Source organism: Neodothiora populina (genome assembly GCF_041146345.1).
Source record: "Neodothiora populina strain CPC 39397 chromosome Unknown canker_contig_8, whole genome shotgun sequence".
NCBI classification, from domain to species: domain Eukaryota; kingdom Fungi; phylum Ascomycota; class Dothideomycetes; order Dothideales; family Dothioraceae; genus Neodothiora; species Neodothiora populina.
This window is the reverse complement of record NW_027191411.1, coordinates 346,847-363,199: the sequence shown is the minus strand read 5'-3', so window position 1 is coordinate 363,199 and position 16,353 is coordinate 346,847. Positions and strand designations below refer to the sequence as shown.

At 49.9% G+C, this 16,353-nt stretch overlaps 3 protein-coding genes across 4 annotated transcripts; 2 read left to right on the top strand and 1 right to left on the bottom strand.

The window, feature by feature from the left end:
- Nucleotides 1–641: 641 nt before the first annotated feature.
- Nucleotides 642–2,948, top strand: AAFC00_006609 (uncharacterized protein; the record flags this gene model as incomplete). The annotated part of the gene is made up of 2 exons (XM_069346590.1): nt 642–1,701; nt 1,762–2,948. 2 exons carry the CDS (start codon nt 642–644, stop codon nt 2,946–2,948), a joined length of 2,247 nt encoding a protein of 748 aa, XP_069199459.1.
- Nucleotides 2,949–8,801: 5,853 nt separating this feature from the next.
- Nucleotides 8,802–10,649, bottom strand: AAFC00_006608 (uncharacterized protein; the record flags this gene model as incomplete). Of its 2 annotated transcripts, none has more annotated exons than XM_069346589.1 (2): nt 8,802–8,967; nt 9,031–10,649. In XM_069346589.1, the coding sequence occupies 2 exons, from the start codon at nt 10,647–10,649 to the stop codon at nt 8,802–8,804; spliced, it is 1,785 nt and encodes a 594-aa protein (XP_069199457.1). The 2 variants fall into 2 exon arrangements, with proteins under 2 accessions (XP_069199457.1, XP_069199458.1); XM_069346588.1 differs by having other exon boundaries at nt 9,031–10,610.
- A 2,034-nt stretch (nt 10,650–12,683) lies between these two features.
- On the top strand, nt 12,684–14,030 carry AAFC00_006607 (uncharacterized protein; the record flags this gene model as incomplete). Its single annotated transcript, XM_069346587.1, has 1 exon — nt 12,684–14,030. One exon carries the CDS (start codon nt 12,684–12,686, stop codon nt 14,028–14,030), a length of 1,347 nt encoding a protein of 448 aa, XP_069199456.1.
- Between the last annotated feature and the right edge of the window lie 2,323 nt (nt 14,031–16,353).

Sequence of the window (16,353 nt, the reverse complement as noted above, 5' to 3'; positions counted from 1 at the left end):
GCTCAGCGACTTTTCTCTCCGGTGCAGCTACATGGGAATCACAGTCGGATGGCGACTCTGTCCAAAGTCAATTGCGCACCCTGCTGACTCTTTCGCTTGACCCGCAGCCAATACAGTCACCAGGAATCCCACCCAGACACCTTCACTCGCTCGCTCTCTCGAACCAAACGCCTCCTTCTTCTCCTCCATCCTCCTCAACAGCTTCTTCAGCAATCGCAAACGCGTCACTCGCCTCTTTCAAGTCTGCTAGAGCAGAGCAGCAAGCAAGTGCTTTCAAATCAGACGTCAAAGCTTCTGAGACACCACCTCCCCTCTCTCGAACGTGGCCACTTCCTCCCTCTTGATTCGGATTGCGTCAACTCGGCCCCCAGAAGCAAAGCAAGAGTGAGAGACACAGACAACTACTGGCGCAAGAGAAGACGAAGAGCAGCATCTTGGCCCGTGTTGGCACATGCGGAAGCGGGTACACTTGGCTCATGTTGAAGAAAAGAAAGACCCGCAGACCGTCATCACTTCTTCTTCCTACTTGACCTCCCCCTGCGCCATCTCCTTTGCCGAGCGTCGACCTCTGCCTCCTACGCTAAACCCTCGCCTCCGACACAACACCCTTCTCTCTATCGACACCGTCCCTCTATCTTTAGATGGCCGATGGTGCCTTCCGGTTCCAGGGAGCCGGTCAATATTTCTACAATCCGCAGACGCAGAATCGACAGATCCACACTCGACACGCCTCGCCTGTCAACAATCCCCGCATAGGCTTCCCCTCGACCGACACTCCCTCTCCGAACCGTTCGCCTGGCACTCAGTCTCCCGCGTTTGCAGCCATGTTTGGTCAGAACCACAATCAATCTCGACATGCTCTGCTTAACGGGCAAAGCCACCAACAGTACATCAACCAGATGAACATAGCAAAGCAGTTTGGACAGCACGGCCATCAGCATCCGAACCACCATCAGAACCAACAACACCACGACCACCCTCCTCACAACCCACACGCCTCTGCCTTTGGGAATCACACTCACAACATCTCCTCGGGCACTCTCTCCTCTTCCACTCCGCATTTCACGCCTAGCCATCTGCAGTCGGGGACGCCCTCGAGCAACCACAGCGCCCTGAGCAAGCCCACCAGCGAGTTCTGGGCACAGCAGTTGTCCTTGGCGCAAGAGTCAAGGGCCGCCAACCAACCACATCACTACGCGAGGAACGCACATGTCATCAGTAGGCAGGCTCTGGCCTCCGGACAAACAGCGAACAAGGAAAAGGAGGATCCCGACCAATGGCGCAAGATTCAGCTGCCCCCAAAGCCCAAGGGCAAATTCGACGCCATCGACTTCAGCGGCCAAGGCCTGAAAGGTCTCTCGTGTAATCTGTTCAAATATGGCTTCCTGGAGAAACTCTACCTGAACCAGAACAAATTGCAGTGGATACCTGCGGAGATTGGCCTGCTACGAAATCTGACCTTCCTTGATCTCTCACAAAACAACCTGACTGAGCTACCTGCTGAGATCGGAATGCTAACGAACCTCAAGACTCTCCTGCTGGTTGACAACCATCTCGACCACCTTCCGGCAGAGCTTGGCTATCTCTACCAGCTTGACACACTCGCCATCGAAGGCAATCCTCTGAACGATGACATCAAAGCCATCGTGGCAGAGTCGGGACCCTCAGAGCTGGTTCGCCAGCTACGAGAGACCGCTCCAGGTATGTCTCGCCGAATCTCAATTTACGTGTGGTGATGTAAAGGCTGACTGTGTGACAAAGATCCTGCCCCTCCAAATGAGCGCGATTGGATCTCCCTCGAGGATGATTCATCGACGGTCAACGAAGACGACCGCCTCCGAGTCATGAGCTACAACATTCTGTGCGACAAAGCCTGTACCCTTGCCCTCTACGGCCATGCACCCACAAGAGCTTTGTCCTGGGAGAACCGCAGAGAGCAAATCCTTAACGAACTTCAAGGACGCGACGCCGACATCCTGTGCTTGCAAGAGATCGACCTGGAGAGCTTCGACAACTTCTTCCGACCTGAGCTGGCGAGGAGCGACTACAAGGGCGTGTTCTGGCAAAAGTCAAGAGCGCAGACCATGGGCGAGAAGGATTCGCGATTCGTCGATGGCTGTGCCACTTTCTACAAGAACGCAAAGTACATTTTGCTGGACAAGGCCGTCGTCGAATTCGGCCGCAAGGCCATCAACAGACCTGACATGAAGGGCGAACACGACATCTTCAACCGTGTCATGACCAGAGACGACATCGCCACAGTCACCTTTTTGGAGAACCGTGCGACCGGTGCCAGGCACATCGTTGTCAATATCCACGTCTTCTGGAACCCTGCTTTCCCTGACGTCAAGGTTGTACAAGTCGCCATCCTTCTCGAAACTCTGAAGCAATTGAGCGACACCTGGGTCAATCATCCTCCTCTCAAGGACAAGGAACCCTTCAAATACGCCAATGGAGATGATGTGAATGGAGACATTCCTACGAAGCAGCCCGCTCCATCGCAGAAATACAGCTCGGGATCTGAAATCCCAATGATCATATGCGGAGATTTCAACTCCACCCCCGATTCCGGGGTGTACGATCTCTTGACTCACGGTTCGCTTTCAAGTCTACACGATGACCTTGTTGGCCGCAAATACGGAAACTTCACCAAAGAAGGTGTAGCTCATCCCTTCAGCTTAAAGTCCAGTTACGCTCACATTAACGAGCTCGAGTTCACAAATTACACGACCAGCTTCGCCGGCGTTCTCGACTACATCTGGTACTCGACCAACACCTTATCGGTGGTCGGACTACTCGGTGATATTGACAAGCAATACCTGTCACGCGTGCCCGGCTTCCCCCATATCTATCATCCCTCAGATCATATCTCACTAATGACTGAATTCGTGGTCAAGCCACGGAAGGAAAAGAAGGTTGTCGATGCGGACTTTGGTCACCATCGATGATTGTTTTGTCTGATAACACACAAAGACATGTGTCACCAATACGAAAACAACAAATCCTGAAACGAACATGACATTGGGAAGCAGACGAAGGCGAGAAGAGAAGAAAAGAAAGAGAAATAGTGGCGTTTTTGGACTTCTTTGACTACGAAGCAATGTGTGCAAAGGCGTGGTTTTTTCTTTTTCTTCTTTCGCGCTTTTCTTTTCTTGGGGTTTTTTGTCGCTTGTTTCCTGAGTGGCGCGGATCCGTTTTTCCACCATGTGATGGCTTTTCATCTTTTCTAGCATACGAAACGGCTTTCTCCATGTAGACAGCCTCCCGGAAATACGCCATACAGGAAGAAGACGAGATGAGAAATACAAGAGGTTTGGATTTCTTCCTCCGATTTTTACGCTTCTTTCCTGTCTCTTTTCTTTCTCTTCTTTCCATTTGAAACGCGCCCAAATGCCGACAGTCTTTTCCGATTCGGGCATGATGCAATGTGTCACGCACGAGCAAAAGACCAGCCTTCTGTTGGGACTTTCGATGAATCAGTGTCGTTTTGGATTTAGAAAGTGGAATACTCGGTACAGGGAGAGGTTGCTTCTGCGTCTGAAACACAAAGTGCTGTTGTCTTTTTCCTTTTCGAAAAACATTTTCGGTGATCGGAGTCTCACGTGAGAGGCAGGAGAGGGATAGAAACCACAGGGGCAACATGGGAGTTGAACCTCATTACAGGAAAGAGCTACTCGAAGCAGCGGAGAGGATAATACTCGGCGCCGGTTGTTCGTTCGTTCGTATATAGGCACACAGCAGGCAAGGTAAGGCCGCCCTCCTGGCGGGAGGATCGGAGCTTTTCTCGCTTTCTCTCTCGTTCCCTGTTCAAGGGACGTAATAAACAAAGCATATGTTTTCTGGAAGGCGCGCAAAGGGAATGGGCTAGGTGGCTGGCGGTCGGCGATGGCGGGCTTGAAAGGGGTGTGAATGGATGGGGATTGGATGGGAAGGCACTGGTACTTTGGGATCTGTTTTTTTCTTTCGCTTTTTTGGGCTTGTTTGTAGCACAGTACGGTATGGTAGCATTACGCGTATTCATTATTCGATGCATATTGGTCCCGCTTCTTACGCTGTCCTTTTGGGGTCTTGTATCATTCGTCTTACGGAGCAGGGAGGTAGGGATAGACTCGAAGGGTCTATGTTTATACAATTACATCCTTGAAGGAGGCTTTATCTCTCGAATGCTTATGCCCTATCACGATCTGGCCAGCGTACGACAACTTGACTTCCACTGCGAGCTCTCGAGGCGGGCAAGGGTCAACATCAAGCAATCTAGACATCAATCAATACCGATGGAATAACAGGGCGGGTGATCTTTCCATCATGTGCTCTTGTCTCAACCGTTATGGCATGTTTACCAACGAAAACAGCCATTCAAGTTCCCCAACCATGAAGAGGAACAAATCAACATACTGTACATGCTCATTTGCCCATCCATATCATCCATCTCCCCTCTCCCCCTCTGAATCAGCGCACCAAAACACCCACCCCAGCGAAGACGCAAGGCGCGAAAGTAGGACAGGGTTACCCTCGTGTTCACGTTTACAAGCCGAGGTGAAAGAACGGGCTGGCTGGGTGATGTCGTCATTATCGTTCATGACGACCTCGACTTCATGTGTACCATACCCTATTATCTGAGAACTCCACATAGCCCTTGGTTCGAGGTGAGATGAGGTAGGTGAGTACTTTCAGGGTTTTGCTGATGAATGTGTTTGCTAGTGAAAGTTTGTGTCCTAAAGGATTGTTATTCCGGATTGTGGTCTGAGTATACTTGCGTTGTGGTGCGAGTATTGATATATCGTTGCATTGAAGTATAGGCAAGAGACGTATATGCTCTAGGTCTCCTAGGCGGGTTTGGTACTGTCTTGATATTGCTTTCATTATACCTTCAATCTTCTTCATATTCACTCCCTCCGAGTCTTACACATCACTGCATCTTTCTATCAAGCAGACTACAAAAGAAAGCAATACTCTTTCCTCACACATCCTGGTCTTCTATCTTCATATCTTCATATCAACATTCGAACCAAAGAATCAGTATCAGCCAGAAACTTCAATCTACAAAATGGTTATCTCATCCTCCAAGCCAGAAGACCACAGGAAACAATGCACAATATGCGGTAAACCGCGCGATGTACTAGTGCGCTGCCAGATCGACTCGGACGCGCCCTCGTCCCCGGCGAGACCTGCAAGCACATCTCCTCCTACCTCAAACATCGGAAAACCCCCCTCTCCTCACTCTTCAAATTCATCTACATCCTTATCTCAATCCCGCTCCCCTTCCCCCTCCTCACCTCTAGAACCAGAAGCAGAACCATCAAATCCCCAACATCAGCAAAAGAAATGGCACTTCATCTGCCCATCCCCCTGCTGGACGCAAGTCTCAGGCGGCGTCATCGACGGCGACAAATCCCGTTTCCCAGGCTACAGATACGGCGGCATGTGGAAGAACAAGCACGCGGGCGTTTCTGCCAAGAAGCCGAAACGGAAAAATGCGAAGAATGCTGATGGTAGGAAAAAAAGTAATCGGGGGGTTTGGAGGGTCGGCGCAAAGTATGTTGTTAATGATCGCGTGGAGTGGGGTGTTGGAGAGAGGGATGGGGAGATGGATGGGGAGAAGGGGAAAGCAGGCGTGTGGGTTTGTAGGAAGAGTCATGTTGCGAGGGAGGGGGAGGAGCCGGGTGTTAAAGTTGCATTTTGGAAAGAGGATGATAGGGATGATAGGGATGAAGATCGACCCTCTGCTACTGGGGATAGAGATGGTGCACTTTTTGCTGATTCAGTGGAGGCTTGAAGTGGATTATCGGGACTGACAACAGGCTGTAAGGAGGCAGCTCACGTAGCTATCGCTCCAATAACGACATGCACGCGCTACGCAAGAAATTGTAGGACATATATCAGAAATGTTCGTATACTAAACGCGATAGGCATCAAGTTGCAGGTAGTCAGATGAATGGTGGACATTCATCGAGCGAGAAAAGTGTTGTAGTCTGTACATCTCAAACCCAACGCTTTTCGATCAGGGAAGTGCGACCTACCTACCTAAGGCTCGTATTCAATTTAACCGCCGACCAAATGCAGGACAAGTCACCAACCTAAGCGCCTGAACGAGAAGCTGATTGTTCTAACAGTTGTATATCTCAAACACACACACACACCGAAGCATCGACGAGACATGCTGAGTACCGAGCAAAAGATGAACTTGCTACAGCAGGTAATGTACGATCGGATTGTACAAATTGCATACCGTATGTACTGAGTTCAGATAAATAGCTTATTGCGCTGAAGCTTGACTTGGATCAGGCTATGTAGCTTCTTCACTGCTGATACATTGAACAAATATGCAATTGCTACTAGGAGAGGTGATTGATGCTTGGCTGATACTTGCTCAACATACTGCCTAACATAGCTTGATGGCACTGATGTTTTGTTGACTTTCAATTCTTCCAAAACTGCTTCATGTCAGAAGATGCCTCGCAGCACTAAACAGGGAGCAACATAACATCACTTCCTATCAACATACAACACCTGGAAATAGCACCATCCTTGGACAACAACCATGTCCACTGGACTCGAGAGCTCTACAGTGTGTTACGCTGTGCGGCGGCTACTTCACAACCGTCCAATGGGATATGCTGCATTGGCGCCGGGTCATCGACACGATTGCTCTCTTCTCTGTCGTCTACCGGCAGGACGTCTACTTCCTCTTCTAGCCCTTAAAAGATCTCGTACAGGCCCATATGTGGATAACCATCCATAATCTGTATCGGCTGTGACCTCACCAATTACACTACCACCGCGTGTGTATCTCTGCAGAAAGCAGAGCGTCGTGTTCAGCTATCTCAAGCCATCAGGATATGGCCCAGAGACCCTCCAAGCGAGGGCACAGCCCTGACCTCGCTGATGATGTTCCTGTGAAGCGACTCAAGTCCGACGCAAACCACAGGAATGGCACTGTGTCAAAATCTCCTCCAGGGTCAAATGACTACACCATCGGCTGGATCTGCACTGTTCCGGAAGACTTTACTGCAGCGATATTGATGCTAGACGAAAACTTCGGGTTCTTCCAGGGGCAGCCGTCAACTGACAAGAATACATACCGTTTGGGTCGTATGAAGGAACACAACATCGTTATTGCGTGTCTTCCGGAGCGCGGTGCAGTTCCCGCTACCGCAGTTGCTAAGGATATGCTTCGCACATTCGGATCACTCAAAATCGGCGTTTCAGTGGGCATTGCTGACGGCATACCCAGCAAAGACGACGATATCCGAGTTGGGGACGTAGTAGTCAGTCACCCTGATTCATCTTTCAGTGGTGTAGTGCCTTGGGACAGTACCAAGATACTGGAAGGAAAGAAACCCAAGCTCAATAGGTCGCTCAACAAGCCACCACCTATATTGCTCACAGCTCTGCGAGCTGTCAGAGCATATCGCCTGCTTGACAGTATTGAAATCTCCAGCACTATCAATAGAATTCTAGAAAAGAAGCAACACTTACGCAGAAACACTTTCTGCCAACAAGACCCCAAAGGAGATACGCTAGACTCTGCGAAATGCGCAAGTCACGAAAAACTTGATGCAGCTTGCAGTGTGTGTAGTGAGATCGCAGACCTGCCTTTTGGTCGGAAACCTCGACTTAGCACGGATCCCACGATACACTACGGCATTATTGCCTCTGGTAACACGTGCCGGATCGATAAGCGCTTGAGACTCGTTCTGAAGGAATGGTTGGGCGCGAAGTGTGTCGACACAGAAGCTGCCGGCTTGATGGACTACTTCCCGTGTTTAGCCATAAGAGGTATCGGCGGCTACAGCGGGACGCACAAGAATAGAAGCTGGCAACAATACGCGGCATTGACCGCCGCGGCATACTCAAAGCAGCTGCTTATCTGCCTACCGCCGCAGAGAGTTGCTCAAACTCCAGAAACTGTTGAATTAAGTGAGTAACCAGCATGATCTGACGGCACAACGTAGGCACTCTTACCTAACCATTTCTGCACAGAAGTCGAAGCATTGAGCTCTTCCGTGGCGAGATTGGAAGAAGCGGTAGAGAAGATGACTGAAAATAACAGGCTGATCATCCAGCACTTTCAGGAGCAAAGAGACCTTGGTCAGCGGCACTGACAACGGCATCAGGATTCGAAGATCAGCTCTCGCGAGACTCTTGAGATAATCGACGATGATCAGCTAGAGAGCACATGCTAAGATCCGTGGGTTCGTGGACGCTAGCTCAGACTGATGTTCCTTTTCTTTGTAGTTATCTCTTTATGCCTTGGTAGAGGTTCGTTCACTTGGAGGTGGCAGTCGATGCGTGCTTCGATGTGTGCTATATGAGTTCTTTCCACGCTTGGTGCACATACATCACCTGTCGATCCGCGAAGCTACGTGTAGCTTATTCTTCATGATCAACGGAGACACGATTGACAGGAACCAAAAAAAAGACCATGACCTTCATGAGGCTGAAGGAGCGAGGCAGATACAACGCTGATAGGCACCAACAACGCAGCTTTATTGTTCCCTTCACTTAGACGAGAAGTAGCAAATGAAAGTGCGATGGTTTTCGTCAGGCTAAGCCTCCTGGACATCCTAAAGTGAACGGATTTCCCAAAGTATAGGAATCTCGCATTAAAGCCAGTAGCAATTCAGACGTCGGGTATACACTCCTAGACGCCAATTTCCCAGACCCAAAAAGTACGGTTAATCAGCCAGCCCAGTCCCCTTTCACAAGTGTTATTCCTATATACACCTTTTTCCTATAATTCTGTCGTCAATCAATCAGTCAGTCTAGCCAATCCAGTCCACGATCAGGCTCGGCTTCACTCAGTCATCGGGATATTCGTCTTTGATGTTGCTTATGAACATATTGGTCTCGCTGTCATATCGCTTGAAGTGTCTCCCCGCCAATCTCATGAGACTGGGTGGTGGGGGCTCTGTCAAGGGCTCTATGTTCTCTTCTGCTACGTATCTCGAAGACTTGTCTGCGCCTCTGCATGTGAATGATTAGCAAGCAGTAAGCGAAAGGTAGCCTCATGGGATGTTGTGTTCTTACAGGATATGATAGAAGCTTTGTCTCCTGCCTCTCGGCAAGGCGTCGACCCTCATCTGCATGATCCAGGGTTCACCCGCCTGACAGCTCGAGTCCCAGCCTATCACGATGCCGATATAGTGGAAGCGCGCGTGTCTGAAGGGCTGCCCGACCTTGAACTTGACGCCGCCCGCCACGTCGTACCGTCGGTTCACAGGCTTGGCGGTGTGATCACTGGCTCTGTGCGCGTTGATCATATCGATCAGTTGCGATTGCGCAGGGTGGCCAGCATATATCGGCAGCACGAATCGCTCGACGAGACCGACGTCCTCGGGGTAGTGTTGCTTAAACTGGTCCAGGAGGTAAGGGATGTAGTTCCGGCGCTGCAGCGTGCTTTCTCTCGTGTCGTTGAGGCCGACGAGGAAGACGCTCCAGAGGAAACTGTAGAAGGCGGCGTCGACGTCGATTTCTTGATCTGCTACTTCGTCTCGGTTGTCTCGCGCTTCGTTGACGGATCGCATGATGTTACGGCCTGTGCGGATGACCATGTCTCTCGTAAAGGCAGGCGATAGATAAGAGTAGAATGCGTCGGTGCTCATGCCGTGTTGTTGGAGTTGGATGCGCATTGCGTCCTGGTCGATGATGTTGTCGTGTCGCCATGGATCCATCCATACAACGCCAGGACTAAGGGTCTCTGCCGAGCGGGTCTCGTAAAGCGGGGGATCTGCAGGCGATTCCAGAACTGCGTGGACGTGGAAGGGAAAGTTGCAGAGCCACACGCGGAGGCCTAGCCGTTGAGCGACACAGCAGAAGATCGCAGTTGAGACCAGAGGCAGGGAGACTCTATGTTCGCTCTGCAGCACGTGGCACATGAAATTGTTCCGCAGCAGGTGATATTCTTGCTCTGACGATCCTAGTAATTCCATCCTGCGCAGCTCGGCAGAGACAGTGCTTGCCCTGGTTGTGTAGTCCAGTTCTTCGATGCCGGGTATCTGATTCCGTATCTGCTGCGCGATCTTGTCAAGCTCCTGATCGAGACTGCGGACGTCACATTCGTGTGGACCCTGCACAAATGTGTCGAATGCGCCTAGAGAAGTTTCCAATCGGGGGAAGTCGAGAAACTCCATGTCGGCCCATATCTGTAGTGCGTCCTGTCGGTTGAGAAGTCCGATCAATGCTTCGCTGTAGTATCGTCTTGCCAGAACATCTTCGACGTGGTCGGGAGTGGCGACCAGCCGCAGCAGTGCGTCTTTGGCGTCATGACCGAATTGTGAGATGATCCTCTCCATTCGCTCGATGCGATATTGTTGTGTTGACAATAGTTCATCGAAGATCTGTGCAATCTTCTTGTCTTTTTTGCATCGCTCGGCGTATACTGTGCGCCACTGAGGGGACACAGGACTCCCATTCACTCTTTTCACATGCTCCTTTTCGCCTTCCCAATATTTCCAGGTGTCCAGCACGTGATTTCGCCACAAGAAGGGCGCATTGGAGATTTTCTGTAATCTTTTCGTAACGAGACCTAGTGAGGCCGTCGAGGAAGCAGGCAGATAGGAGAAGATCTCTTGCAGAAGTTCGTCAGGGAGATGGAGAAAAGAAGCCATGGTCAGGGTAGTTGTAGATCCCTTCGAGTCGTAAGGCATTTTAGGATCTGTCGTGGCAGCACTCTGTGGATGCTGATGTTGATGTCGAAGTTTCAACTCATTTTCATCTCTGTCATGTGAATGGTCCGGCGGCCACGCCATTACTTATGCGATGCGATCAAAGGTATGAGACCTCGAGAGGCGCAACTTTGACTTAATGCGACTGCCCTGGTGATGACGTCCTTTCCCCCGGAGTTGACGGTTCAAATGCCCGCATGTCGCATGCGGAAACTACCGACCCGCTCAACAGTATAACAACTTCGATACCTCCCATACCTAAAACAATCCTGGCAGCAACCGAAGCACAGGGGGAGGATTTTGACTGTTCCTCCAGGTCTATGCTTTGTTATAGTACCTTGTGCTATCCGCTTTATCACAGCCGTCAGAGCTCACCAACTGCCTGATGTCTAGTCGGATGGGAAGACTTGTTCTGGCAGGATCTCACTGTCCACTTATTACCCGCGTAATCTGTATTCCTTCATTCGATTGACCATGTGTTTCTCGATTATAGCGTGGGCTACTTGATCCTTTGTCTGTTCGAAAATCCTACGTCGCCTATAGCGGATACATTGCGGTTACTTCAACGCAAGAGCGGGACGATAGAAGAACCATTGTCTCAAGATCTTTCATTTCCTAGAGGTATGTTGCCGCGGCGAGTATCTACTACTTACCATTTTTGCTCATATATATGTATGTGAACATTATACGATTGACTATGTGAATATGGAGGACACACCTGTGTAGCCGCGAGACGTTGCCGTATATAGAGTTCACTTACTATCGGTATAATTTTCAACTCATCTACCTTCCGTAGCCAATCAATGCTCTACTAATGCGAGAAAGACGAGATGATAAGAACGACATTCCCCATCTGAGAAGGCATTTCAGTACTACAGAACTACAGATGAGCCGTCTTCGTATTTCAATGTCGACGCATAGAATTACATCTATCACAGTCGAGTACCACTTACGAGCAACTTCACTACTGAAAACCGAAAGGCTTCAATACGAACTTCTTTGTTGTAACCTTCCGAGTATCGACGGGAGTATGCCCTGGCTCTCTGACGACTTCCACCTCTGATGGTCCCTTCCTAGGACAAGTAGACCAAGAGGCATAGTACGATCGACGCCTCATGCCACGCCCGCGACCGTGGCGTGATGTGAGCCAGGTTCGCAGACTCAAAGCGGGTAAAGTGCTGTAATGGTATACCTAGAAATGGTCAAGTTGCACTGCTGCTTTGGCGACAGCAGGACAGCGATGAGCGCTTCCGGTACTTGAACAAGACTTGGGTCAGAGAGCAGATACAAGTACATTCTGAGAGAATCGCAACCTTGCCCGCGGCTGCGGTCAACAGAAAAGCGGGTTTGCCCTGCCCCTGTAACCTGTGCACGTGCATCCCCCCATCAGGCATCCTCAAGAAGTAAATGCTACGCCGAGTCGGCCAAGCGATACGGCCGTGGTAATTCCAAGAAAAATCATTCTCTCTATCCAGATAAGGGTGTTCAATGGGCTCTGCATTCCGGATCCCTGGCTGGCAATGATCTCGTTGAGCCTATATCCTCGGCAAAGTGCGACCCTGTGAAGCGTTGCATGATAAGATAACGGAAAAACACATCTATGGTCGTCAACCTCGGTAGGGGATTTCGAAGAGTCTGCACAAGTGCACTGTATGTCGATCCTTCTGTGCCTGCAAGGGCATTTACTTTCTGGATGTTCTACTGCTTATACGAATGAGGAGAAGTTCAACTACTAAGCCTCCGAAGGTACAAACTCAAACTGCCGGTAAAGTCTTTGTCGCCAATCACATCAACCGGTCGCTGGACTTTGTGGAGGGTCAACTGAGTTCTTAGCCAAGCTATGTTCCGCATTTCTGGGTCTAGGCATGGTACAGGCCCTCAGTGTTCACGAATACTTGAGTAGAGGGGCCAACAAGAGGAGCAGTCGATCTTCTCATAACCAGGCTTCTCGGAGAGACCGAACCTTTGCTCTCTTTTTGACGCGCTTCACTAAACACACCTTTTGTGGCGCCTGCAATGGAGATATATGGCTATGATCGTGGAACGCCAGATAGCGACTTGCCCCGCAATAATGACTATGAGGCTCTCAGCTCTACAGATCCCAAACGAATCGAGCAGCGCGTGGACTCGCCAGCCCTCTTGACGCCTCCCATCAGCGATTCATGGTACTATGCACGCCCTGTACCTGTGTGCTTTCCGAGCGATCTCACGCCGCTGCCGGCATTGGTCTTGGAAAACAAGATGAACATGGTATATTTCCATTATTTCATCAACTATACCTCCAAGATCTTGGTGACGCACGACTGCGCTTCGAATCCGTTTAGAACAGTCCTCCCAAAGCTAGCCATGAAAGATGAAAACTTGCTCAGTCTGGTCCTCGCGTACGCCTCTTGCCACCGAGCACGATTACTCCATCATGCGGAACCCATAAATCGCATTGCATCGTATGTCACCCACTTATTCCCACGGTTCAGGGAGGCATTGGCCAGCGGCCAGCCCGTCTCGGAGACTCTGTTTGGGACATGCGTGATGCTGGCTTCATTAACACAATCCTATCCTTGGGCATTCGACGCCCCAATCTCATGGCCGCAGCATCTTGGTATGGCGCGCCAGATGTGTCAATCAGTCGTCAGCCGTAAGAACCGGCCACGATCAAAAGCAATGTACTTCTTCTTACGTTGGTTCGGCTACCTGGACACCTTTGCTAGCTGTAGTGCGAACCATTATCGCGGCAGCTTCGAGGTATGGTCTCCAGATCTACTAGAAGTCGAGAACAATGCATCCATGGGCTGCCTGGTCGGATACACAAATCGCTCTCTTGTCTTACTCGCTCGTACTGCTGATTTGGCAAAGGCATGTGATCAAGAGCGAAAGACAACAGGAAATCTCTCACCCAAGACAGTAATGGAATCGCAACTTCTGAGATGTACTTTGGAGTTGACGACGCTGGAGATACCTCATCAACGGTACGAGTGCACCTCTGTGAGCGTCAATGCATCCTCGGAGATTTTCCGGGCCGTCAATACATCTCTCTGTCATGCAGCATTGATCATGCTACATCGACGAGTGTATGCTCTGCCTTCAGAGTCACCACTCGTACAATCTTCGGTCCATGGTATCATGGCCTCCTTAAGCCAGCCTGATATATGTCAGTATCTGGACATTCCCGACGTCATCTTGCCCTTGTATCTAGCAGGTTCTGAATCTCAGAATCCTGGTCTCCGTAACGAGACCTCGAGACGATTGCAGCGCATCGGAGACGCAGGAATGTCCCAGGTTGCTAGAGTTCGGAATCTTCTGCATCATATATGGGAATCCGGCCAGGACTGGACTGCGGCAGAGCACGAAGTATTGCTCGGTTGAACCTCTACCTTGTGTTTCTGACGGAGAGAGTTTTTGCTGCGAGGCCTGGAGTCTTGCTACGCTGTCATGTGGTCATGTTTCTCTTGCAAGCGAGGCGCGGGTGCATTTGGCGTTGGTGAATGATATTGGTCATATTGATCATATTAGAGCATTTTTGATGGGGGCATTTGGTTAATTTACACAGAGGATACCCTCTCTGCGGTACTACAGTAGACGAAGCTCTTCTAGCTTGCGTTAGTCATACCCAACGCATGGATATGGAGATCACGGAGACATGATAGACAACGTTAATGATTCTTCGTAGTCCTTAGGTGTGTCGGACACATCTGTGTGCTGCACATAAAAACAATCAAGACAACAGAATAAATACCTTATTGTGAATGACTTTCATATTTCCCGAGTCCATCGCTAGAGCGAAAGTCAACTTTCCTTCTTCTGATATCATGATTCTGCACTGCGATGTAAGTGGAGCATGGAAAGGCGGAGAAGCGAAACAAGTCGATCACGATTTTTTGTGGGTTTGCGAGTCCGTGATGAACCTTGGGACCTGAGTGGGATCGACGAGATCGTTGTTTCCAACAGCAGCGGACCGCGGCGTTCCGTGCGGACGGACAGCACCAAAGCACAGGAAGCAAGCACCAACTATCGTATACGATATTGTCTTTCAAGTCGAACTTGACTGTGATGTGCATATCAATTTCAACAAGTGGTGACTATGGAAAGATTTCAATCATAATTGCTCAGATAATTTCATGTTAGTGAAGCGTATTTGTATATCTTGGATGAATATGGCACTGCCAGACCACCCGCTCTCGAGATGAGTGGGTTTGCGGGATAAGGTACTCGAGCGAGCACCGACAAATGATGCACGGTAAAATGACACCACCACAAAGAATCTCATCCCACACGACTCAGCCTTATGGTCTGGTCTGACTCTGGACTATCTACAAGTATCGACCACTAGGCTGAAATGCCCAGAGTCGGACGCGATAGATCCTGATAAGATTCTGATTCATGCAAAGTTCAATAGATCTAGGCCAGACGAGGTGGCGCAACACTCCCACTTCTCTTCATCTTCGTGTTAAGTGTCGACTATCGAAACGGCTATGGAGCCATGAACCCACAATGCAAAATGGGTCCGGATTTTCAATCACGGTGGAAAGCTACGGCAGTGTTCTCACGCAGGATTATTGCGGAGTTGCAGGATACTGAGACAAGAGTTAAGTCTCAATCCTCAACAGAAGGATGTGCAGGTGAACCGATCTGTGAAACTCGAATAGGTCCTGTCTCCGAGCAGAGCTTCACGGACTTTAAACAAATGATTGTCTCGGACTCAGGTCCAGGTTCTGCTTCGAAGAAAGACCACTGCACACAGCCTTATGTATTGTAGTACTGCAAGACAATAGCTGAGGATTGACAGAACGAAAGGCAAATCAACCTCGACTACATGGAGATCGAGGCTCTTCGTCTTAGATTCAATTCGTATAATCTACGTTCACCATGAACGTTCCGCTCTTTATCGACAAGTCGGGGCTCAATTGACGCGAAAACCAGCAGTAAGCTAAGACTACGCCGGGCGTGTTATGTCTCGGAGTCTGCTATTTTGCTTTTCCTCCTTATGGTAAACTGAAAAGGTTCGGTAAGATACTGTACTTGTACATTCATTGAGTTCTGGTCTCTACCGGTCTGGATACGGTGACTTGATAACGTACTGGCTTGGCTGCCATGACGAAGTCAACGACTCGTCACCGCAGCGCCCAGAACGGTCAGGCTGAGTCGGCTGATCCAGACAACGTTTGTAGAAGAAGAAAATGAAGAAGAGACCTCATCACGGAGAATGCACTATGTTCTGGGCATGCTACAGGGAAGATAGTATGTACACTCCGTTGAGGTATGTAGAAGTGAAAGACATACGGTAGGTGATTGATTGGGATTGTAATCCGAAGCGCTTCCGGCTCTTGGTACCTTGCCTGCTGTACCGTAGCTCTATAGATTCTCGTTGGTTAATATGCTCCGCATTGCGGGCTCGCGAAGCTAACGGCGGTTACGATAACGTGCCAACTGTGCAGTACATTGGTGCGGATGGAACTCATTTGTTGACAGTTCACTCGAGCCCAATTTTGCTGCCAAGTGAGTTGGGGATGAGCCTTGTCTTCATGCTTTGTTGGATCTGCAAGTCGGCAGACTGTGCTTGTACAGTACAAATATCAAGTACGTGCATAGGTACCTAGTCTACGTACGGTGCGGGCGGGACAAGAGAATACGAGCAGCCTCTGCCGTGGCAAGGCTGCAACCTGTGCACGACACTTGATGGCTCGCAGTG